The following is a 26,428-nucleotide window of genomic DNA, read 5'->3' as shown; positions in this document are numbered from 1 at the left end:
TTTAACATGAAATTTTCAACTGGAAACAAAAAATCTGGAACAACAAGATAAAACCATTATTGATTTGTATGCAACTCTTACTAATATCTGCAACCTTGCCAGTAATACCAAAATTTCAATCCAGTTGACTGCAGTTGGCTTGGAAATGACGATCGAAGACATTTCCTATACAGGGTGATAGTCTTAAATATATACAGGGTTGTTCACCACATACGACACGGAGTATTGTAGCTAAACGATTATATTTTTACAAATTTCAAGTTTTGGGTTCGATGAAGGACTATTAGAGGTACAATTTAAAAATAATTTACAAGATACAGAGTGTCCCAAATAAGTAAAAAATATCAAAGTTGTATTTTTTAAATGGAACACCCTGTATTATTACATTTTTAGTTTCTACGATTAAAATAAAGGTAAATTTGGTTTATTATACTTAAACCTTACTGTTTTTGAAATTTTTTTTTTGTGAAATTGCAGTAAAATTTTAAGGCTTCATTTCTCCAAGGGTATCAAAGTTTTTAATACTAAATATTTACTGAAGTTTATTTATTAATCAGTTATTGTGTTGCAATAATAAAAATAATACTACCTTATACAGAGTGTCTAAAATTTTTTATTAAATAATTACTAGCTTTAAACGCCAATAACTTGTTTAATTTAAATGGAACACCCTGTATATTTTACGAGAATCAGATGCACAATTTAATTGTCTATCAAATTGTATTATACCATTTTTACCTATCCCTTCAAGTTTTCGTAGAAAATGCATTTTCTTATTATTTAGACCTCATTCATCAATATACCCATGGAATATTGACATTTTATTATTGACACCCATGAAATATTGACATCATATATTGACATTCTAGTAATATAAAAAGAAAACTATTTAAATCTTTATAAAATAGTATACCATTAATTAAATATAGCACCATTATTTCCGCCCATATACTAATTAATTACATACTTAATTGTATTCGTTAATAAATTATTCTAAATAAATGTGGAATTGAGTCAGAAATCAATATAATAATAAGTTATCAAAATTAAAGTCCCTGTTGTTATAAATAAGCATTTATTAAAAAATGAAATATCATTTTTAAGGTGTTACTTTTTATCACACTGTCTAATACCCACACAAAATTCAGTTTTTTTAGTATTTGGAACAATTATTATTAATCAATGCAGTCAGTTAATGTAGTTTGAATACTGGAATCATATTAATTGGTCCTCTTTAACAAATATTTAAACAGTTTTTTTTTTATTTTTTAATGAAATAAACGAATTATATCCACAATATTAGTATCTGTAGTCTTTAAAAATTTGGTACATCTTTAAAAATAATCTAAAATGTTAATATTCCATGGGTATATTGATAAATAAATTCTAAATTACAAGAAAATGCATTTTCTACGGAAACTTAAAGAGATAGGTAAAAAATGGTATAATATAATTTGATAGACAATTAAATTGTGCATCTGATTTCGTAAAATATACAGGGTGTTCCATTTAAATTAAACAAGTTATTGCCGTTTGAAGGTAATAATTATTTAAAAAAATTTTTAGACACTCTGTATAAGGTAGTATTATTTTTATTATTGCAACACAATAACTGATCAATAAATAAACTTCAGTAAATATTTAGTATTAACTAACTTTGGTACCCTTGGAGAAATGAAGCCTTAAAATTTTTACTGCAATTTCACAAAATTGAAAATATTTCAAAAACGGTAAGGTTTAAGTATAATAAACCTAATCAAACTTACCTTTATTTTAATCGTAGAAACTAAAAATGCAATAATATACAGGGTGTTCCATTTAAAAAAATACAACTTTGATATTTTTTACTTATTTGGGACACTCTGTATCTTGTAAAATTAATTTTTAAGTGCAAATATGCAAATATTTTCAAGGCTGGTATATTTCGACCCCAGTAACACGTCTATGAGTTTTTTTTTGCAAAAAAAAGATGTTGAAAATCGTGCATTTTCTTAGAAATTTCCCTGTATATTTTTCGAATACTTTTTAGAACTGCCTGTTTACCGCAAATTTTCCAACGGTATAATCTCAACTCAGCTGATATTACCACAGTTACGGCTTTACTCTATGGTTACGGCACTAAAAGGGCTGCAATTACAGAAAAAATCCTGTGACTCTCAAAATTTTTTCAAAAAAAATCATTTTTTTTAATTTTCAAACTTAAATAACTTATATTTATAGAAAATATGTTTCTTTTATCGAGATCTAACAGCCCTGAAAATATTTGCACTTATTTAAGACTCACCCTGTATCCATAAAAAATGACAGCGATCATCATTTCTAAGCAGGGGCGGCTCGTAGCACTGGAAGATGGTGAGGCACATTAGAAGAGAATTTTTATTAGTATGTATATAGGTGACCATTAGTACGAGGAAGTCCAATATCTTCGTAGTTGACAAATATATGAAAAAAAAGTTCTATATAAAAAAGTGCATATCCTAAAAAAATATTTTCTTTAAAATTGCAATCGCATTACCATTTTTCTGTACAGAATTGGGTTCAGCATAAAATTCAGCATACATCACACTATTGATTTATTTGAAGCACTATATATGCGGGATTTCCATGATAATTCATATTTGAAAAATTTCATTTTTAAAAAGTGGTAAAACCTGGAGTGAATTTAACTTATTGATATATTATTGCTTAAGTATGTATATAGCGAGGTATGTAGGACAAAAGAAGAAATCCGAGAAAAATTTACATTATTTTATACAGGGATTTTTTTATGGCACGGCCAACATTGCAATATTATAATGCTATATCTCAATTTTTTTAAATGCAATACACACTGTATATTATTTTTAGTATTTTAGATACCTACAGACTTAAAAAGCGCACATTTTTGTATTTAAAATATTTCTAACTTTTTAGCAGTTGCCTTAAGCCTTATGTAATATAATTCGCAATATTATACCGTATGATCGAATAAAAACGGCGTCAGCGATGGCTATGAAATGAAGATCGCTGTCATTTTATATGCAAAATTATATGAAAAATGTCATCGATCGTCATTTTCAAGCCAACTGGACGCCGTTTTTTTTCGATCATACGGTACCTATTACATAGGGCTATTGCAACAGTAAATTTTTATCAAAGCGACCTCAGGATATTTTGTCTTATATTTTACTTATCATCTGCTGATTATGCTAACATGGTTAGCGAAACGCGCGTCCAGTGTAAAAGTAAAAGTGTTTTGGTGTATTGTGGTGATTTAGTGTTTTTATTTTGCTTATATTTTACTCTGTATGGTAAAATTTTGTTTTTCTACCCATCCTATAAAAATAAAACAAAATGAAATCTCTGTAACAGGTTGCTTTACTTTTTGACTATACGAGTACACAATTTATCTAGAAATGATTCGAATTCGAAAAACTTTACCTGGGGAAGTCCTCTGATGATGCATGGTCCCTCTAAATCATCATATCGATCAACAAGTCACTGCCCACTTTTTAGGTATTTACTTAATACGTTGTAATCAGTAAGACGAGTAATTAAACATGCAATTCACATTAAAAAACGTATATATTAATCAATTAGAGACAAAACAGTGCAATAACCGGCAGAGTTAATTCAAACTGTGATTCAAACTATCAAACTAATACAAATTCCCAAATAATGCAATTCTGCATTTTCAGCCTGTCGCCTAAAATCTCTCGGGCTGATCGGGAAGTGATACATATTTTTAACGAACGGCTTTTAAGGTTTAGATTTACATTTGAGGCTCGCCTCAATACGGTCTTTTTACGCGCTACTACTCCATACATTTTATCTCTCTTCAACTAAAGGTTATGCCATGGTTTTGCCTATGCTTTTTCTTTTCATTCTATGGATTTAAGATTCCAGTGAACGCTGTCGCTCCGTCAATGCGATATACCACGTTAGACAAGGAAAGGCGAGAGGCAAACCTCTGCACATATACTTCTTAAAGAACAAATGAGATGGATATATATATCGTCGAGTTTGTCGTATATGGGAAAGGAAGCGCGTTTAAAGGAATACCATCGACGTAATTTATTGTAGAATGACGGATAAAAAATACAATTATTATTGATACAAATAGGGAAAAAAATATAAAATTGTGATTAAAGATGTATCGATTAATACGTGTAATTATTCAAATGTATTGGTGAGGCACTGCCTCATAGGACAAGCCGCCCCTGTTTCTAAGCCATCGTTGACGTCGTTCTTTTTTGATCGTGTACCATACAAAAACAAAAATATTTCAAATAGAGAGAAAACAAAAAGGAATTTATGTTTAAAAAGTAGTCCTCAACACTCAAGTATGCACACAACTTTTTGCTAATTTTAATAACCGTGACTTTCGTTATATTAATCATTAAGTGCCAAGAAAAATGCAGCAAACAAAAATTATACAATAAAGTCTAAAACATTTGCGCCAAACAAAAAAAAACGAAATACACAAGAATATTTAGAAAAGTGAGGTCATATTTTTAACATATATAATTTTTGTTAGTTTTATACTAACAGAAAAATGTTCTTCTTTGGTGATCTGTTTTATTTTATTGGTTCCTCAATTGAGGGTAATGTTGGAATACAGTTACCTTAACGCATATTTATAAGAATAATGGTGGCTGCAATAACCAGGCTGCTCCACTTTTTTCGAAAATGAGTTTTTTAATGAATTACCCTTAAAAAAGTTGGCCGACCGTTTCCTGCAACAATCAGTTCTCTCAATATAGCAGTACATAAATGGCGATGTTAATTGGAGCTGCCTTGCTCTGGGTTTGGAGCAAGAACCGAGCAGCTCTTTTTCGATTTCCCACAAATTTATTAAATTGGAGCTGCCTGGTTATTGCAGTCACCCCTCCAATTGAACCAAACCATACAGAATTCTAACTTAAAAAAGTTCAACAAAAAAGGGTTTTCCTACAAAACGATAGATTGTAAAAGGTTAAATTGTTCATATTTTGTATTAAAATATATTTTCAATTACAATTTAACATTGTTATGAAATGTGATAAAAATAGAATACTTCAAATCTATTTTTAGGAATTGAAACAAATAATAATCAGAAAATATTATTTATAGGTACTCCAGACTCCAGTGTCTAGAAACTGGTAATATTCGTAGATCAATCTAATAATATATAAAATTCTCGTGTCACAGTTTTTGTTACTATACTCCTCCGTAACGGCTTGACCGATTTTGATGAAATGTTATGTTTTCCTAAATAGAACACCCTGTATATTTAAAAATTATTTAATCTGGCTATATTTATTTTCACTTTCCAAACAAAACCAAACCAAACTTTAGTTCATATTTTCAAAAATATTTTTTTTTGTAGAAAAACAGACTACGCCACTGTATTCTACGTAAAAAGTTCTACAAGAAACAGTTTCCACCTTCCCGACACCTTTTACAGTAACAAGATACGGGTGGTGTCCCAAATTGCCAAAATTTGAAAAAGACCCTGTAGCTCAGAAACGAAGAGGGCTATGAAAATTTTGTTTACAGCATCTTCCGTTCGACAAAAACGTGGGACAGGTTTGTGCAAACCGCATTCTTCTATCTTCAATTAACTAACTAATAACGCGGAGATACTGTATGATTTCAACTAAAATGGGACACCCTGTATATTGCAACGATGACCGCGAAGATTCTGCAGACGAGCGGTTTATGCTAGGTATCTAATGCTACGCTGTTGCAGTTCGAGCATCACACCTCTGGTAACTTATGAGGTAGTTCACTGTACTCCCAGCTCTTGGACTAAAAGAGCTATATGGACGGTTCATTCTCCAAGTTATTAGATTTGCTGAAAAGAATATGGCTGAATAATGTAGGTAATCTAGAAATCAGAGGACAATAGATTTAAAAAAGTCGCAGTGGAATAGATCAAGAAAATATGACGGCTTGCATTTTTAGTTCACGAATTTGTTCTACTCTTAGAAGATAATTAAAACAAGCAGAATGACTGTATGTATTGTGAGCTATATATTTATAGCAAGTGAATTAACTTTTTATGATCCAGTCTCTAGTGGATAAAGTCTGGCCAACGAATCAGGAAAGATTTCGACAGATGGCATTCGAAAAATGACAAAAAATACAATTAACCTGTGAATTAAAATGTCAGACAAAAACTGTCACTGTCATGTATTCACTCGTTGAACAGGTTGGTTAAATTAGCGAATACGACCGGTTGTGGAACTCCAATTAGCAGAATTGTCATTTTGATAACACTCACTCTAAGACCCTATCCCTAGGGATAGTACAATTGGATTGTTGCACCGTATGGTTATAAACACTTATAACCATACGGTGGCTTTGAGGTTTGAGGACTTCCGTTATGCTCTTCCCGGCAATATCTTAAAGATCTTCGAAGTTGTAGCCTCCGAGGAAACGATTCAGGGTCATATACAAAGTCAGTTAGCAGCTTAGGAAATGTCGTAGGATCATTTCTATTTCTTTCGGGTACTTGCAGCTTCGACAAGCTTCGTTAAAAGGGATGCTATAGATATTAAATATACTGTGCAATTAAAAAGTATGTCCCCGCTTAATATACAACTTTTTGATCATACTGTATTTTTAATCCAGAAAAGTAGAACTAAATAAAACCAGTAAAGATAAACGACTTGCTAGCCGAGGTACAACAAAAATTATGTATATTTTTTACTATGTAGATTATAATTAAAAAAAAAAGGTTTCACAACACTTATGCTAATTATGGTATATATACAGTTATCTTTAGACAAATTGTCCATTATATTTTGTAAAAATGGGGTAAAAGCGTAAAAATCTACCTAACAATATGCAAATTATAAACATAATCAATTACTTATTTATTTATTTAAATTTAGAATTTGGTTTTAACTAGTGAATAATTTATATAAACCTATATGTTTATTTTTATAACTTTGCTAAAAAATACGCTTTTCTGAAAGTTTTCTATTTTATATATTTATATAAAAAAATTTTATTTCTGTGCAAAATAATATAAATAAATTTTTCGCTCTCTTATAGGTAAGTTGCAGTTTGTTAAATATTAATTAACTCGCTTTAGTAGGGAGATTAACTTTTTTAGGTAGTTTAGTAGTTAATAGAATCAGAACAAGAATCATTACTAGAGATGAGCATCAAATCGCAAACTGCGATTTAATCGCAACGGTTTTAAAATCGCAATCGCAACCTGCGATTGGCTCTCATAGGAAACTGCCACTTGCAATTTCTTCTATTTGCGAGTTTCAGTTTAGGCAACCAATATAGGGCAATTAGGCAAACAATAGTAGCGATTTGCGATTTTGCTGCGATTGTGATTTTGTAAACTATAAGGAGACTATAAGACATCTATAGGATATCCTCCAGACATCCTGAAATCCTGTAGATGTCTCAGAATAGAATATCCTATGGATATCTCTGTCGTATATCTAATGTACATCCAGCTGAGATATCCAAACATGCTCATGATAATAAAATATCCTAACAATATCGTCTAGATATTTAGGAAAAATAAATAATGCACTACTTTTTATATTACATAAAATGCAATAAACCATACAGATAGATATATATTACGTCAAGGCAACAAAATATCCTGTTGGTATCTTCTGGATAATCTGGATATTTATGAGCTTGGCCACTCCCAGTAATAGAGAGAATTTAAAACGCCCGCGCAAAAAATTTCCCACAATCCATCTCGAATCTCGACAGTGGTTTGTTTTTGCATCGTGTATTATTCACACTGTTCTGTGATTATTCAGTTCTTTGATTTAGTGAAATTCGAGGTGAATTCGGTCGTTTGTCGATATTGGATGGGCTTAAAAATGACTGAAACTAACAAAACTGGTTGAGTTTGACTTAGTTTTTTCTTATACTCATTGTTCTAGCAGAAATTCTATCCTAACCTCAACTAATGTCGAAAAACGACGAACAACTCAGGGTCTCATAATGAAGAATTTGTGACACAATTATAGGTGAAAATTTGTTGAAAATCGCTTGTTCTTTATCCCTAAACCCATTTTCGTGTTTGATCTATTCAAACAGAAATCCTATTTTTGGGTTTAAATTGTGAGTTTCTGGAATGTGTGGTGTTAGAAATTATACCTGTATCCTGTGTGCTAACTTTGATGTAAACTGTTGCTGCTAGACATAAACTGCTAGACTCCATAAAGGGTAGTGGTATAATCTGGTATAATACCATACGATCGAAAAATAATGGCGTCAGAGGTGGCTTGGAAATGAAGATAGCTGTTATTTTGTACGTAAAATTATATGGGGAATGGCATCGATCGTAATTTTCAAGCCAATTGAACGCCGTTTTTTTTCGATGGTACAGTATAAATTGAAAGCTCTTAACTCATACAAATAAACTTATAAATTTTGACGCAAAATTCATTGACATAATATGCAGGTGTATTTTAGAGCTGTTAATAAAAATATCCAATGAATAGCGTCAAAATGTGGCTAAATAAAACTAAATCGCGAACATTACTATAAACTAAGGATGAAGTAAGTATTGTCAAATAACAGTCCTCATATAATGTCCTAAAAATATTCTATAATGCTCCCAACATCATCCTTGTATTATCCTAGAAATATCCCAAATAATCGTAAAAGACTTGCCTAGGGATGTCTTGAAGATGACTTTTTTTGTCCCATCTGGATATCCCATAAATATCCTCCTCTGGTTTTTGGATATCCCTAAGATATTTACTATATCCTTGGTGGATATCCTCAAGATATCTATAGGATTGTGTTGTATTATATGGGATGGCAGCGCTCTCCATTATGGTGGACAGCAAACTGCAGGAGAGAGGATTGGGCATTAGATACAGATACGACGGCGGTCTGTTCAACATAAAAAACTCAAACAAAAACACGAACAAAATTTATCACAGAACTTCAATACGCTGATGACCGCGCTCTAGTTGCAAACACGTTAAAACAATTACAAGAAATGTTGAACACATATACCTGGGCATATGAGGCTTTGGGTCTTAAGCTAAACATCGACAAAACCAAAATAATGTGCACTCCCACGGAAGATCACAACAATGCTATAAAAATCGGAGAAGAATATATCGCGGAATTCAATTACCTCAGCAGTTTGATTTCGGAAAGGGCCAATATCGACTCTGAAATTCAGCACAGGATTAGCAGTGCCCCAAGAGCATTCTGGAAATTAAAAGACAGGGTTTTCAACAATCATGACTTGAGTACAAGAGCGAAACTTGCAGTGTACCGAGCAATTATAATCCCCACCATGTTATATGGTAGCGAAACTTGGGTGCCGTACCGCCGACATATGAACGCATTAAACAAGTTGCAACAGAGACACCTTAGACAACTCTTAAGAATCCGGTGGTTCCATCATGTCTCAAACGTATCGATCCTTTGAAAAAGCTAACTGCGAGACTATTGAAGTCATGGTTACAAAATCCCGCTTAAGATGGACTGGTCACGTATGCAGAATGCAAGAAAACCGCATACCAAAATCTCTGTTTTACGGTGAGCTTGTAGATGGTAAGAGGAGGCCCGGTGGACAACTCAAAAGGTACAAGGACATTTTCCACGAAAACTTAAAGGGGATTGACATGCAGAATGAATGGGACAAAGCATCCCACAATAGAACTCAATGGAAAAACTCAGTTAACAGCGACAACCAAAAAGTAAAGAGGCAACAAAGCAATGAGATTTTTGAATGTCCGGAGTGTGGTAGGCAGATAACATCACGTATCGGGCTTTTCAGTCACAGAAAAGTTCATGAAAGAAAACGCCTTTCGTGGCCATCTTCTGATGCATGTCGAATACTCGTCAACGAGTAATGGCAGTATGTATGTATGTTATAGTAAACTGCGATTGAATTTTTTCCTCCATGAGTTTTAGTCGAATCCAAATCGTGAGTCTTTTGAATAGCAGGTTCTTTAGGGTTCACTTAACATCCCTTTTGATTATTATTTGACGCGCTCGAATATTTGTTTTCTTTTTGCATATTCTACCCCTTCTTTTGGCCACCCCTACTACGTAAACCGGCAGCTTAATATCATAATATCTGTTTTTTTCAGAAACATGCGTCCTAACTAACGTGACTAATAGTGATAAATGATAGTCATTTTTAAATTTTTGAAAAAAAAAATAGATAAATCTAAAGTTTTATTGATAAAATCTCTAATTTGTCCACTCAAAAAGTTATATCATGTCGTATAAACAGAGTAGTTGATATAGATTAAATCTATATAAAGGGTTTCTAATAGTGTTATTTATTTTCATTTTAGTTTGGATGTTATTTGATTCACATAGGTGAGAAATGTCATTTTCGGCTTGTGGTTGTGAAACAGCTTGGGTGGCTCCATCTATAGGCGACACTTGTTCAGGAAGTGAATATGTTGTTTTTATGTCCTTAGTCGACTTCGTCATCAGGTAAAATTATTTTTTTATAATTATAAAAATAACACCAATACATAAAATAACCTACAGATGTCCCCTGATTGTCTTTACAAGAGGAAAGACTTTTGTTATTGACATTTTGAGAAAAAAAGCATTCTTCATAAAAATTTTGCTTGTTCTAAAATGGTTAAACCGTTTTAGTGGAGTGCCCAGAGACTTTTACCTCGGAATTCAATTACTGTCAATCTATTAATGTGAAACCTTCTGTATTGTGTTAAATAGATAAAATACTAAAATGTTTACCCTTTTTTCTTCGTTGCTTTTATTTTATTATTTTTTGCTTAAAATATTATTATTTTCTGCCGCTTGTTGCCGGTTTTCTTCCAAATTAATAATTTTTCAAATAAAATCCCTCAAATTCAACGCACAATATTTTATTTTCTATAAGATATAGTGTTTTAGTGTAGTTTTTGCACACGTGCAGAAAATCCAAAGAAATAGTACTACTATAAATACAATACATACATACTGGATCAAAGGGAAACTTAAATCTAGTCCCTTTTTTATCAAGGGTCGATTCTAGTAAAAATTCAAAACATTTTTATATGACATACCTACTCTATTTATGGTTGGTATGATACCTGTTATTATACCTTCGAGTTTCGATGTTAAAAAATAAAAAAAATAATATTTAAAGTTTTTCTACAACCACTTGTTATTTTTTACTAAATTAGTTTTTTTAGTTGTATTGTAGTCATGTACAGGGAGGACAACTGTATTTTAAATATTATATTTTATTTAACGTTTTTCAAACAGGGTTCATTAGACTATATTTCTACTAGGTACATTATTTTTTAAGAAAAATTAAGAGTAAAAGTAACTTAAACAATCATAAAAATAGAAGTAATTACTGTTGTAGATTCTCAGTAACAATAAAAAAGAGGAATTTATATTGTAAACATTGAAATAACTGGAAGCTAAACTTTCTACCTGCTTATATTTAGAGCCAGTGTCTGACGACCTTTTTTACGATGGCCCTAATATATTTACTTCTAAAGTCGATAAGAGCCATCTGTAGCCAAGTCCATATCAGTAGAAAAAAGAAACAGAATATCTCCCATTTTGTCGGTCGCGCGTACAAAATGCTTTTTGTTCGGCCTATTTGTTCTGCTTGTTCGTGCGCGCTCGGGTCGTTCGGGCTAAAATGCTCAAGTCTAGACGCACCTTTAGAAACAATACTGTTTTTGTCCTTTATTGATATAATGCTGAAAATCTCTCGAGTTACATGTCTCACTCTACACATTCATATTAAATTACATAGACGTAGGATGTAGAATATTCTGTTATGAAACGACTGATGGAATAGCAGGCATCGCGGATTTGAAAAACATGGAAATAACGGGGTTGGAGATTTTACTTACTCCATTTACCACACCAGTATTTATTAACGAATTTTACTTAATCGGGGTTGGAGATTTTACTTACTCCATTTACACCAGTATTTATTAACGAAAAATCCAAGAATATTTTAAATGCATTATTTAATATTAGAACATTTAATAAGCTCATGAATAGCAACTTCGTTTTTTAGTTAACTGGGATATTTTAACATTTCTGAAACAATATTTTCTAATTGATAAAACGTAAAAAATTGTTAGATCTGACAACTCTGTTGAAACTGGTCGTTCATCTGGCCGCAGCTATAAACGCAATGCATCCGGCCAGCCGACGCGACGGCAAGGTCGTTGCGATCTGGTCGTCAGTGAGTTAGAGCCCTTATTGCGAATTCTAGATAAAGATTGTAAAATAGATATTTGTGAAATGTGTGGTAGATCTCGGTCAAAATTCGAGCGAAAGGAGAGAATAACTTACACTTAAATATAAAAAAATCAAGCGTTTTAATCTGACAGCTACCTACATAAAATTAGCCAAGAATTAAGTACATAAAAATATTTGGATACATGAGAATGTTAAATAATCTAATATTCAACTGTTTTTAACGTCATGGGTCATTCACCAAAACAATATAAATTTGTTTCTCGTGTTTCACAGATACGTTTGTCACATTGCCGACCCTTGCGGACGAGTTGTCCCCAAACTTGAACCCGATACCGAATACGACTTCATCGTAATCGGAGCAGGAAGCGGAGGATCAACTGCCGCAGGACGTTTGGCAGAAATATCCGGCTGGAAAACGCTCCTTCTAGAAGCGGGCATTGACGAACCACCGGCAAGCCAAATCCCTGCCGTTCCTGCCTTCTATAACTCCATCATCGACTGGAACTACACCACTACCGAGTCTTCGGCTTGTTTGAGCAATGACGGGATTTGCACGTGGCCTAGAGGAAAGGTTCTGGGAGGAACCAGCGTGTTTAATGGGATGATGTACATGAGGGGAACACCGGCTGATTATGATAAATGGGTAAATACACATAAATTCAAAAGTTTTGCATCACCTTGCTTTAATGTCAATGATTATCATTGTAAATTATCAAATTTGTAGTAAAAACAATGTTTACTCCAAGAATATCTGATATACCTCTTTCAGGGTGATTATGAATCGTCATGTCATAAGTGAAATTTACCGAGTAAGAATAGTAGTTCCATCTGGTTGAATTGAAGATCATTCTCAAAGATTTGTGTCTGATAGAGTTGGTGTTTGGCAAAGTTATGCGTCTCAAATCTTCAAATCAATTTACTGCGTGATAGACCTAAGGGTACCTAGTCGAAGTGTTGAAGATGTATTGCCAATCAATGTCTATTGATGATCATCCAATGTTTATTGTCCCGTCTCTATCTGTTCTGGCCAGTTAAAAAATGTCCAAATCGTTTTTTTAATAATTTTTCAATTTTTTCAAATGGAACAACGGTGGCTCATTAGCATATTTGGAAAAAGCATTATTTTACGAATAATTTTGTACCTCACAGTTGGCATTTCGAGTCAAATTGTCGTTATAAACCGCATGCATAGATGAAGAAATGAAGCAAGTTTTGATTGGAAAGTGCCCATAAGGACAATATGTAAATACTATTTGGCGCTATTCTTGCAACGGTCGCGACGCAAAGCTTTTGATAATTTCGGAGCGTTTCGGCTTTTTCCGAAATTATATCACGAAATATTGTTTATTCAAATTTATTATGATTTTCTTTTAATTTTATAAATAAAATACAGAGTGTTGTATACAAGAAACTTTATTTTATATAATGACATATATGAAATACCAATGAAACATTGGAAACCGACGTTATGCCTCGATCCATGATGGTTTTTGCAGTTCACAGTACAGCTTTTTAAGTTTTTAATGCCACTCATGGTACAAAGAATACAAGGTATGATATTGCGCAGGTTGGTCGCTACGTCACAGGTGATAACAGGCCCTATTGGTCAGCACGCTCCGCGCGCCAGTTCAAATCGTCAAGATATTGTTATAAACCTGTTTTTTTTTGTTTATATACCGTCATTGAATTATCGCTAAGCAAGTTACTGTGGAGCAGTGCATAAGAAGTCGGGCTAGGAAGCGAGAGACCGGAGTTCGAATCTCGGCCGGAACATCACTTTTTATTTATTTTTTTAAATACTGTTGTATTCTATAGTTTATTTTTGTAGTATAAAAAAAGAACTATTTATTTTGTTATTTTTTAATCTCCGTTATTAATAACTGGATACGTCAATCATTTCTAATTTATGTCATATACTAATATACCAAATCTCGTTATTTTATCTGAAAAAATAAAAAAGTTATAGGGGTGGGCCAGTTTAGAGACGCACCCGTTATAGGTTGTTTTTCGATGTTTTACAGTTAAAAACAGTATTTTTTTGTTTCCTCATGCGCCTGAGAACTTCGTTTGTTACTTTTTCTATCCATGCTAGGCAAAGGATTATAACATACAAAATGACTACTTCTTCTTCTTTCTTCTTTCTCAGCCTGGTTCCATCCAGTGTTGGATATAGGCCTCTTCTAGGTTTTTCCATGCTCTGCGATCTCTAGCCAATCTTATCCATTGTCTTCCTGCCACTGCCCTGACGTCATCGACCCATCTCTTTTTTGGTCGGCCCACACTTCTTGTTGTTCCCTTTGGTCTCCATAGGGTTGCTTTTTGGGGCCATCGGTCTGGATCCTGTCTTGCCACATGTTCTATCCATTGCCACTTCAGACTTGCCACTCTTTTAACGACATCTATTAATTTTGTTTTTTGACGTATGTGGGTATTTCGTATTTTTTCCCTAATGGTGACTCCCAACATAATTCTTTCCATGGCTCTTTGTGCTACTCGTAGTTGTTCTGCTGTTTTTCGGGTAATTCCCATAGTCTCTAAGCCATACGTAAGCACAGGTAGAATGCAGCTGTCGTAAGCCTTTTTCTTTAGGCTCATGGGCACCTTTTTATCCTTGAAAATATCCCTCATATTTCCAAATGCTACCCATGCCAAATGGATCCTGCGTTTGATCTCCGTATTTTGGTTTTCCTTGCCCTTAAATATATATAATGGTCTACGTTTTCAATAATAACGTTGTCAACGGTAATGTTATGGATATTGTTGCTCATTATCTTGGTCTTCTTCAAGTTTATTTTAAGGCCAATTTTCTGGGATTGGTCATTTATCTCATTTAGCATGGTGTTCAGTTCTTGAATGTCGGTGCTCAGAAAGACAATATCGTCTGCAAACCTCAGATGGCTAAGGTGTACCCCATCGATGTTTAGACCTCTATTTTCCCATTCTAATTTCTTGAAGACATTTTCCAGTGCCAGTGTAAATAACTTGGGAGAGATGGTATCTCCTTGTCTCACGCCCTTGCCGAGTGGTATTTTTTCTGTTTTGAGGTCATCATCTAATTTAACTTGAAAGGTTGCACTATCATAGATATTTTTAATAATGGAATAATATCTGGAATCAATTCTCAATCAAAGGCTTTTTGGTAGTCTACAAAGGCCAAATGTAGAGGTATATTGTATTCTGTTGTTTTTTCAATGACTGTTTTAATTGTTTGTAGATGATCGAGATGGTACTAAAACCTTTTCGAAAGTCTGCCTGTTTTATGGGCTGATAGGAATCTAGTTTCGTAGTCGGTTGTTGATAATCCTAGTGAAGAGCTTGTATAGATGCGAGAGAAGGCTTATTGGTCTATAATTCTCTATATTTGTAAAATCTCCTTTTTTGTATAATAGCACAACTTCTGCATTTTTCCATGCGTCCGTGATTCTACCCTCCATCAGACATTTATTTAACAATACTTCCACGGCATCCACTAATGGTTTTCCGCCCATCTTCAGCATTTCAGGTGTAATACGATCTTCTCCTGGGCTTTTGCCATTTTTTATTTGTTGAAGTGCGTATTTAATTTCCGTGGTTGATATTTCTGGCATATCTTCTGATCCTACGTTTGTGATGTGTTTTTGTACTCTCTCTTTGTTTGGTAAAACAGACTGATAATACAAAATGACAGCGATCTTAATTTCATAGCCATCGCTGATGCCGTTTTTATTCGATCGTGTTGTACTTTTTATTTAATTATTCTTTTTGATTACAGGTTGCAGCTGGTAATACCGAATGGAGCTACGACAAGCTACTTCCTGTTTTTAAATTGTCAGAAAACAACACCCAAATAGGTTCCTTAGTCTCCGAAGAGTACCACAGTACGGGCGGTCCGTTCACAATCCAAAGATTCAACGACGCACCCGAATTAGCTTACGATATTTTGACAGCTGCAAATCAAACCGGTTTTCCTGTCACAAACGATCTAAATGGACAAGACTATGTCGGATTTGCTATCGCCCAAACTAACAACAGGTAAACATTTTATTTTATTTCATATTATATCGTAAAACACAACTTTAGATGTAACTAAAAGAATTTCAATTGACATATATCAACTTCCATTGTCTTTATTTATTTTGGTTAACACAACGTTTTGGCCCAAAGGACCACTGCATCACTTACAGCCAGGTATTCACCCGTGAAGAACTTAGAATGCCTGCAATGGTGCGTTTTATCAATGGTTGCCATATCGTAGATATTTCCGTTCTAGGATTGCTAAAGATGTTATTATTGATAAACGGCTTCTTTAAATTTACGCTTTCTCCAATGAGGTTGCTTGTGGACAACCCGAGCTTCCGACCACTTTATGTTGTGCTATTTTTACCAAACATGGTCCGCAATACCTAACTTCATTGTTCACCTTTTTATACATGTTTTTTTGTGCTCGCTAAGTCGTACATTTAGAGGACGTTTAGTCCCTCCAATATACGACTCACCGCATTCACAAGCTACCTGATAGATGCACCCTTTCTCTTGTTTCAATGATTCCGGCCTTGTTTTTGTTCGTACACTTCTTAAGCTGCGTCCACATTGCTCGCGAGCAGGCCGAACGAACACGTGAAACACGAAAAACATGGCAAACAGTCGGGGCGAGATGTTCGCAGCCCTCGCCACGCTCGCGGTGCTCCACGTGCTTGCGATCACATAAAATGCCTGTTTCGTCTGTTCGGCTCTGTCGCGGTACATCAAAGGGACGCTTCGAAGCCATGTGAGCATACTTTACGGCGCACAGTGGAACGAGCTTATGGGAGCTGTTGGACATGAGGTTTTCTTCTCAACACTTTTAATCCAAAAGACGAAAAAATGATTTTTATATACCGTAATAATGTATAAACAGAACAATTTTAAATTTTAATGAAATAAAGTGGTTGGCTCATTACAAACCATCTACAGGGTGACCTAAAAATATAGTATGTTTTGGAAAAATCTTACAAGTTTTAAATGCTTATAAACTTTGCCAAACTGTCGTGGAATGTTTTAGTTTTGATCCTTTTAAAAAGAAATAGCTTTAGATTTTACCACTGAAATCTAAGGCTACTGATAAATGTTATAAAAATATGGTAATTAAGGGCTTACATATATTTTCCTATTTAATATAACTTTGCTAATATCTTCGATTTGAAAGAAGATATCAAGATGCAGGTTTTCACTGACTTTTAAGCTTTCATTACTCTTTACTATCAGCTAAAATGACATATACCATCGCATTTATTTTTTTGAAAAAACGCGCAATGTTTCGTAATTTGTAAGACAGCGCCCCTAGCATCTACGTTCAAAAGCTTACTATTATTGTTTATATGGTATAATATAGAGTAAGAAACGGTCTTTTAAACGAGCCCCCGTTAGTTGGATTCCGTCCATCCAGTCCGGAATTATTAATATTTAAATAAAGCAGATCTAACCTTCCCCCACCACTTTATTTTTTTAGCAGATAGAGGGAAAATGGTTCTAACAAAAATATTCAGAATTTACTGAAGATTATGAAGCTATTATTTATAGTACCCCTTATCTAGGAAAAGTTGTGTAAAAACTCCATTTTCTTATTTTTTATAGCAGTTGCGCCCTCTAGTGGCCATTCTACAAATTTGAAAATAATTTCCAGCATTTTCTCATGGTCTCTTTAGTTATGAATATTTTTTCCGCAAGCCTCACGGCTAATACTTTTCGAGGTATAGCCGAGAGCTATTCTTAGTGGGACACCCTGTACAATAACTTTATTATAAGCAAAGAATATAACAGTAAATCAACGCACTAGAATATTTTTATTACAAACAAAAAACCTCAACACTGCACTTTAACCCTCTTTCTTTTTCCAATAGTTTATAAGTTTTCCATATATTTGTAGCACCCTGTATCTGTTTTTGATTTCAGCGTCATTTTGTATTTATCCAATTAATAATTAAATATTAATAAATTTATAAAAAATAAAGATAATTTGACTCTAAAAATTTTAAATTAATTTATTGGAATTGAAAAGGTTTTTGATTTTAGTATAACATGTATTAGTAATATATTAAATGGAAATTTTTAGAGGGGGCAAGCTGGGGCAAGTTGTTAAATTAGTTTCGTTATTAGAAAGGCTTAATCTATCTTGTGATATATTTAAAGTCTTGGCCAACTTTAGCCATTTTTTTTTTTTCTACATACATTTTTTGCTACTAAATATAGTATTTAGCAGCAAAAAAATGATTATGTGTCTCTTATGTACAATTGTTCTCCCAAACTTTTGTGACTATATATATCTTTTTATTTTAAGGTGAAAACAATCGTTTGCACTAATATGTATGGTTAAAAATTATTAATAATGTCTTTGCCAGTTTTTTATAAAACTAGGTTGTTTCACAAGAAATGAATACCATAATTAAGTCAGTGTAATATCTTCATTTGAAACTTTTCAAACAGACATATAATTAAAAATATTTTTTTGAGTTGGATAAAATATAACGGTCTGGACTTTAAGTAATTCAAATCTTCTACCAAAATTATTTAATTTAAAATTTTATTTTTAAGTCAATGTCCAACATTTTATATTGGGTCTTTCCACCGTGCGGCGCGGCCGCGGCGGTTCGAAGCTCTCGAGCTGTTTGCGTTGTTTGTTTAGTTTTTAGTTTGGTTTCATTCATAGGATTCGGTATTTACTGCAGTATGATGGTGCTACCATAATTTTTCTTATTTTTATTGTTCAGGATTATTTTTCATTATTTTTTGTTTTGTTCTTGGATTAATAATATTAAATATACATTTAATAAAATATAACTTTATATTTATATTGCCTACTTATCTTAATCTGATCTTTGGGAATTTTATTTATATTTTGGCATACGCCTGATACTATTTTTGAAATGCTTTCTTGGAAACTTTGAATAAATAATCCAAGCTGGTATGTGAGTCTCCAGTTGCAAGGAATCTTAATGTTATGGCCAATCTTTCTTTAACTCTTTTTTTAACCGGAATTCACTTCCTAAAAGTTGTATTTTTTTCCTTCTATAAGTCTTTTTCAAAATCAGTAGCACCCAATATGCGATAAAAAATAATAAAAAACATTCTGTCTGTTTGTAAATCGTGTAGAAGTTTACTTTCACTGTGCTGGGATCTACTTTTGAAATTATTAAACATCCAACACCGCCTTTTTTCTCTTTGTCTCCTTCGTTTTGCAATAATGATAGCACTAGCAGCCGCTAGTAAAAATACTCTTCCATCTCTGAACAGCACGAACAGTAACAGTTTTTGTAAAAAGTTGGTAAAGTTACAATGTGGACGCCGTTGTTTGCGAGCCGAAAGATCTTGAGAAACACGACAAACAGGAAGCGTAAGGCGCAAGCAACGCAAACACAATCAGAAGCAAGAGCGCGAGCAGGATCGCGAGCAATGTGAACGCAGCTTTAGAGTCAGTTCAGATTTGGAGACAGTTAATTTTTACAGTATTCCTTTCGAAATTCTGGATATAATACAAACATCTCATTAAACGGTTGATTTCTTTGAAGTTAAACTGATGAGTTTGGTTGTATAAAATTCAGCATTATTTATTATAATTAGATCATAATTCTTGATTTAGAAATGGTGCACGTCTTAGCTTGTCGAAAGCATTTGTAAGGCCACATAAAAATGACCCGAACTTCCACGTGATGCTCAATTCTACTGTTACCAAGATTATAATTGGCGAAGTGAATGGTACAAAGAGAGCAACTGCAGTTGAATTTGTGTACAACAACCATACCTACACTGTCAATGTCTCCAAGGAAGTTATTCTAGCTGCAGGTAAAAAACATATTAATATAATAATGTTAATTATAATATTAATTTACTTCAAATTGATCAGTTAAGTTTAATAATATTTCTAATAAAACCATTGGTGGTTCCTCAATAGATGCACATATGCACGTACACCCTAATTTAAAATTCTAATATATATAATAATTATTCTAAAAAACGCTGCACTATTTAAAATTATTTGCTTAATACATTTTCTAATTGTTTTATGTATTTTAGGAGCTATAAACACTCCACAAATCCTTCTGCTGTCCGGAATCGGTGACAAAGATGTACTTGACGAAGTTGGTATTGAACAAGTTCATAATTTAACTGCTGTTGGTAAAGGTAAATTTCTTATAAAAATATCCTAAACCAATAATACTTTTACTTTTAACAGTATTAATTTTAAGTGGATCAAAATATTTCTGATTTCAGGAATTAAAAATCATGTATCTTTTTCCACCGTTGTCAAAATCAATCCAATCAACTATGTGGATTTGAACATTGATACTCTGAATCAGTATTTACAGTCTGAGAATGGACCACTTAGTTCTACAGGAATGTCTCAGGTGATATACAATATTCTTCACTATTCTAAAAAGTTTGCAGTTTATTAGTTTAAAATTATTCAAAAATATGTATAATGTCCTAATTAACACTCAATAATTTTTAAAAAATATCATTTTTCTATGAGACATCTTTTACATCACTTTGGTCACCCAAATGTTTTGTTGCAATATGACGTAACTCAAAATAATTCTTCTGGTTTAGTTCTGCACTAGTTTTTCTGTCCAATAAATCATGTTAAATCATAATAAAGAAAATAATTACGTGTTAAATCATAATAAAGACCGATGCAAAGATGCAAAAAGTATTTAGGATCCACTTTGTGAGAAAGTATTGCAAAATTTTCTGCGACTATTGATAAACAAAGATAGAAAGGCTATCAAAGAGTAAAGCTATAGAACGTCTGCTGCTATTAAAACTATTATTAGATACGGCATATGTGAGAAAAACAAAAAAAAAAAAATTCTGTATCTAATCTAACAAAACATTTTTATGGAGATTTATTATTGGACAGTAAATAAATCTTAAATTATTTTTTTCTTGTTTGTGCAGCTTACTGCCAGAATTGCTAGCAACTATACTACAGCAGATGATCCAGACATTCAACTGTTCTTTAGCGGATATGATAACACCTGTGCCTACTCTGGCGAGCCAGAATCTCCAGTTGATCCAACTGAACCCAACGATACTCGTAGCATCGGCGTTTCATCTGTTAATTTGCATCCAAAAAGCAGTGGGTAAGTGCCTTTTTAAAAATCGATCCATCAAAAACATAAATTCTAAAAAAACGTCATTGTCGCACAACGGAGTTCTTCCACTTTCACTTCATTTCATGTAAAACCAAGTTAGTTGTTTTAGTTAGTGTCTATGAAAGCACCTATTGATCAACTTTCTTATAAATTGATATCTAATCAGATTCATATTGACATTTATAATGACCGTATCATATTCTACTTATTAAAATACATAAGTGTACATGTGTACATTTTTAAGTGCACTGTTTAGATTTACTGGTTACTGGTGGTTACTAACCAAAATAGTAGTTAGAATTATTTTTTTATAAATAACATTATACCGTACGATCGCCAAGTTTTTGTAACAATTATATTCATTTATGTAATTTTATCATTTCTCTTTGTTTCAGAAACATCACTTTAGCATCCAGCAATCCATTTGATAAGCCTAAGATCGTTGCCAATTACTTCTCGCATCCAGATGACATTAAAGTCATCATCAGCGGTATCAGATATACCCAACAGTTGATACAAGCTCCCATTTTAATAGAAAAATACAATGTTACTTTCCAAAAGTACAGTTATGGAGATTGCGCCACTCAATATGAGTAAGTATAACTCAATTTTAATGCACCAATTGCAAATAATAAATGCACAAATAAACGCAATAAACATAAAAAAATTGTGTGTGTACTATTTGCACATATTTGAAGTGAAACTTCTTCTTCTTAGAAAGTCTGTCTGCCCGTCTGTCCGTCTGAGGACTCCATTCGGATACATCTATCCACGTGCCGTGTTTTATTCCAATCGACCCATAATTAAGAAAAATTCTGATGATTTCGTCCAAGGCATCGTTCAAAACGTCGAGGGCGTCATCCTGTAACCAGTCCCCAATTATGCCAAAATCGACCCACATTTTTCTTCAATATCACATCGCTAGTCCCATCCTGATGAAGATATAAACGAAACGTCGTATCGTCCCAATTCTTTCAATCAACGGTCGTATCAAACATTGCAGGGTGGGACTGTGTGCACCGTCGCTCACATAGCCTACCCACCAAATTTGGTCACATCCGACATCAACTTTTGACGTTTCTTACGTCAAAACTAATTGTCACAGTGACACGTGCCGTAGAAGGTTAAGTTGGTCTTGGTCCAATCTATCTACATACTAAATTTCATTTAACTTGAACGATTTTTTGATATGAATCATTGATGATGGGGTTGCGTAGCGCTGGAAACGTCGTCAAAATATGATGAAAATATGGGGCTCTTAGAGTCCCATCTACATTCCGAGTTTCAGCCCCCTAGCTCACATAGTGCCCGAGATCGTTACCACTTTTCCTCTCGCGTCTCGTGTGTCACGGCCTTAATGTTCCATATTATTTTTGGCTCACCCTGTATAACTTTTTGGGTCAAATTTCAATTTGGTTTAACATACAATGGTTACTGTAATTAAATATCAGGCTATACAAGGTCAACTAAAATTTAGGTAGCTATTATCAAAATTTAAAATTTACTCTTCATTTTCACAAAATATGAATTATGTCAAAATCCTTAGATTTTAGGTATATGCTTCTTTAATAAAACTCACCTTTATTTTTTTCCGAGAATCCGAAAATCAATTAATATATAGGGTGTTCCATTAGAAAAACAAAACTTTGATGTGTAACTTTTTTTGGGTACACCCTGTATAGTTCTATATATTTTTATAAAATGCTTTCAGTTAACCCACATATGCTGACAAAACTTCATTTCGATATAAACTACCGTTCTCCTTGGAGCTTCCGCGGCGTATGAGAGGCGCCACCCTGTGCAGGGTGGGTCAAATTCGACGCTTTTAAATGGAAACACCCTTTTCTATAGGAGATAGACAAAAACTAATATCGGTGTCTGGAGCTCAATTTTCATCAAAAACACGATGGTGAAAACCGCACATCAGTATCTGTTACCGTTTCGGAGTTACGGGGTGTTTTTCAAAAATGTGCATTTTTAACAAATCGCTGTAACTTTTTTCCTATGGAAAATTTTGTATTTCTATGAAAACATTTCCAAAGCACCTTTTTACGTAGAATTTAATGGTTTAAGTATATTTTTTTTTAAATTAATAATTTAAAAGTTATCAACAGAAAAATTGAATTTTTATTTGGGACACCCTCTATATTTTTAATTAACTGAAAAGAATTTAAAATTACCTTTCCAAGAATATAGCACACTTGATATTTTGTTATAATCCCCTTCGAAATACAGAATTTTTAAAAATTCGCCACTTTTAACTAGTAGAGGCTTTGGACCCCTTATTGATGATATGCCCTTAATGGAACTCGAAAACATATTTTTCCAGCAAGACGACGCACTGCCTCTGAACGCTGAAGTTATCAGCAAATTTTTGCAGCCAATTTCAAAAATAATTTAATATCTAACCAAGATCCCAGCCGTTGGCCGTCGAGGCCGCCTGACTTAGTGCCCATGGATCTAATCCTATGAATATATCTGCGGAAGAATAAAAGGTTCCTTATTCCGCCGTATAATCTAGACAAGAATTAGAAATACTTAGCAGTTATAAGAGGGTATCTTTCACCCCCACCGAGTTAATGAATTCCGCGAGAAATGTTCAAAAACTGCCCCGTCTGTCCATAACAGAAGACGGTCGATATGTCGAACACCTGTAGCAAAATCTCATGTCTTGGTTTGCTATTTATTTTTATTGTTATTAGATACACAGGGTGTTTCAAAACAAATGCGAAAAACTTCAGGGGGTGATTCCTTGTTCAAAATAAAGGGTAGTTTGCTTTATAAACGTTGGGTCAAAAGTCAACCATTAGGGAGATATCGCGGTACAAAGATGGCGGAAAAATAATGTTTTTATTTTTTATCTTGAAAACGAAAAGAGATAGACTAATGAAATTTTACGGAAGCATTACTGTTATAAAAACACACTTTCTGGTAATTTTTTCACTTTTTTAAAATGAGTGGAAGGAGTTGAAATAAACTACCCTTATCATTCTTGTTAATGAAATTTAAAGAAAAATCTTATCAAACACATGCAAAAAAAATTAATTTTGATAGTTTAGTTTATTTAGAAACTTTTTTATCTCTTGTATTTTTTTGATAAAACTCACCGATTTGAAATTAAAAAATAAAATGTAAAGCATTACATGTCAGGACAAAAAACATTTTTAGATAAAGAATCTAGTGGGCAGCTGTAATTTTTTTAGGAAAAAATCTAGTCGGCCGCTGTCACTTTTTAGGATGTTTCAATTATTGTTTTATTTGACCATTACCTTACTGCAATACGTTATTATCTAGATTATTATTATTTATCATTATTATCACTAGATTCTTAATCTAAAAATATTTTTAGTCCTGACATGTAATGCTTTACATTTTATTTTTTAATTTCAAATCGGTGAGTTTTATAAAAAAAATACAAGAGATAAAAAAGTTTCTAAAACAAACTAAACTATCCAAATTATTTTTTTTTTTGCATGTGTTTTGATAAGATTTTTCTTTAAATTTGCGTTAACAAGAATGATAGGGGTAGTTTATTTCCACTCATTTTAAAAAAGTGAAAAAATTACCAGAAAATGTGTTTCATAACAGTAATGCTTCCATAAAATTTCATTAGTCTATCTCTTTTCGTTTTCAAGATAAAAAATTAATAACATTATTTTTCCGCCATCTTTGTACCGCGATATCTCCCTAATGGTTGACTTTTGACCCAACGTTTATGAAGCAAACTACCCTTTATTTTGAACAAGGAATCACCCCCTGAAGTTTTTCGCATTTGTTTTGAAACACCCTGTAGATTAAATGTGTTGATGTTGGTTAAATATATTTTAAATTGTTATAAAATTCTGCATCTCTCATAGCAAATATTATTTTCGTTTTAATTAATGGTCACAGCTAGAATTTTTTTGCATTACAGCCGGTGCCGTTCAAAGCCTACTTATTTAAAGCGTGCGAATTTTTGTATACTCGATATCTCGAAGAGGAAACGAGCAAAATATCAAGTGTGTTATATTTTTGGAAAGGTAATTTTAAATTATTTTCAGTAAATTAAAAATATACAGAGTGTCCCATATAAAAAATCAAATTTTCTGTTGATAATTCTTAAATTATTAATTTTAAAAAAATTATACTTAAACCATTAAGTTCTAAGTAAAAATGTGCTTTGGAAATGTTTTCATAAAAATACAAAATTTTCCATAGCAAAAAAAGTTACAGCGATTTGTTAAAAATGCACATTTTTGAAAAACACCCCGTAACTTCGAAACAGTAACAGATACTGATGTGCGGTTTTTACCATCTTGTTTTTGACAAAAATTGAGCTCCAGACACCGATATCAGTTTTTGTTTATCTCCTACAGAGAAGGATGTTTCCATTTAAAAGCGTCGAATTTGACCCACCCTGTACAATAAACTAAAGTAAATTATGTATAAAACAAAAATGTAAAGAATCCTATTTTTCAGGTTTGACACTGACGAATTCTGGGAGTGCGCCATCAAATATGACACCTACCCCGAAAACCACCAGGCTGCTTCTTGTAAAATCGGCCTGGAATCCGATGTTAACAGTTGCGTCAACCAAAAGTTACAATTACATGGTATTCCCAATATCAGGATCACTGATGCATCGGCTATAGTAGAATTGACATCTGGAAATATCCAGGCTGTAATCGTGGCTATCGCAGAGAGAGCTGTTCTTTATATTAAAGAACAATATCTTGGTGAAGAAGCATTTTAAGTTAACTTTGGAAAGAATAGTATTGTATTTTGTTGTGATATGTATATAAATATAAGAATTAAAAAATGTTAAAACATTTTTATATTTTGTTTTTCATTATGGAATCTACAGGAATATACAGGGTAATCCATTGTTCCGAAAATCAGGTTTCTTATTTGAGATTTTTACTACAATCCTTTTCAACATAAAAAGACTCAGGGCAAAACACGTACAAAATTCATCACAGAATACGCTGATAATTGAGCCCTAACTGCAAAAACGTTACAGCAATTACATGAAATGTTGAACGCTGGCAAATGAGGCTTTGGGCCATAAGCTGAACATCGACAAAACTAAAATCATGTGCACTCCCCCGGAAGATCACAACAATGCTATAAAAATCGGAGAAGGACTATTGGAATATGTAGCGGAATTCTATAATCTCGAC

At 33.1% G+C, this 26,428-nt stretch overlaps 1 protein-coding gene across 1 annotated transcript; it reads left to right on the top strand.

Annotated features, from left to right (window-relative positions):
- The first annotated feature begins 10,212 nt into the window (after positions 1-10,212).
- LOC115884136 (glucose dehydrogenase [FAD, quinone]-like) lies at positions 10,213-26,079 on the top strand. Its single transcript, XM_030902641.1, has 9 exons — positions 10,213-10,416; positions 12,436-12,805; positions 15,914-16,173; positions 19,757-19,959; positions 20,191-20,298; positions 20,389-20,522; positions 21,073-21,257; positions 21,665-21,862; positions 25,728-26,079. Exons 1-9 carry the CDS (start codon positions 10,304-10,306, stop codon positions 25,999-26,001), a joined length of 1,845 nt encoding a protein of 614 aa, XP_030758501.1. The 5' UTR covers positions 10,213-10,303; the 3' UTR covers positions 26,002-26,079.
- The last annotated feature ends 349 nt before the right edge of the window (positions 26,080-26,428 follow it).

Source organism: Sitophilus oryzae, unplaced genomic scaffold, assembly GCF_002938485.1.
Source record: "Sitophilus oryzae breed Bouriz unplaced genomic scaffold, Soryzae_2.0 scaffold_2017_pilon_pilon, whole genome shotgun sequence".
Taxonomy (NCBI): Eukaryota; Metazoa; Arthropoda; class Insecta; order Coleoptera; family Curculionidae; genus Sitophilus; species Sitophilus oryzae.
This window is presented reverse-complemented; position numbering and strand designations above follow the sequence as displayed.

Excerpts from the sequence above, each read along its gene's own strand:
- LOC115884136 (XM_030902641.1), top strand. The coding sequence starts at position 10,304 with ATGTCATTTTCGGCTTGTGGTTGTGAAACAGCTTGGGTGGCTCCATCT. Across the intron at positions 16,174-19,756 it reads ATCGCCCAAACTAACAACAG|AAATGGTGCACGTCTTAGCT; the intron begins GTAAACATTTTA and ends TTCTTGATTTAG. Across the intron at positions 20,523-21,072 it reads GTTCTACAGGAATGTCTCAG|CTTACTGCCAGAATTGCTAG; the intron begins GTGATATACAAT and ends TTGTTTGTGCAG.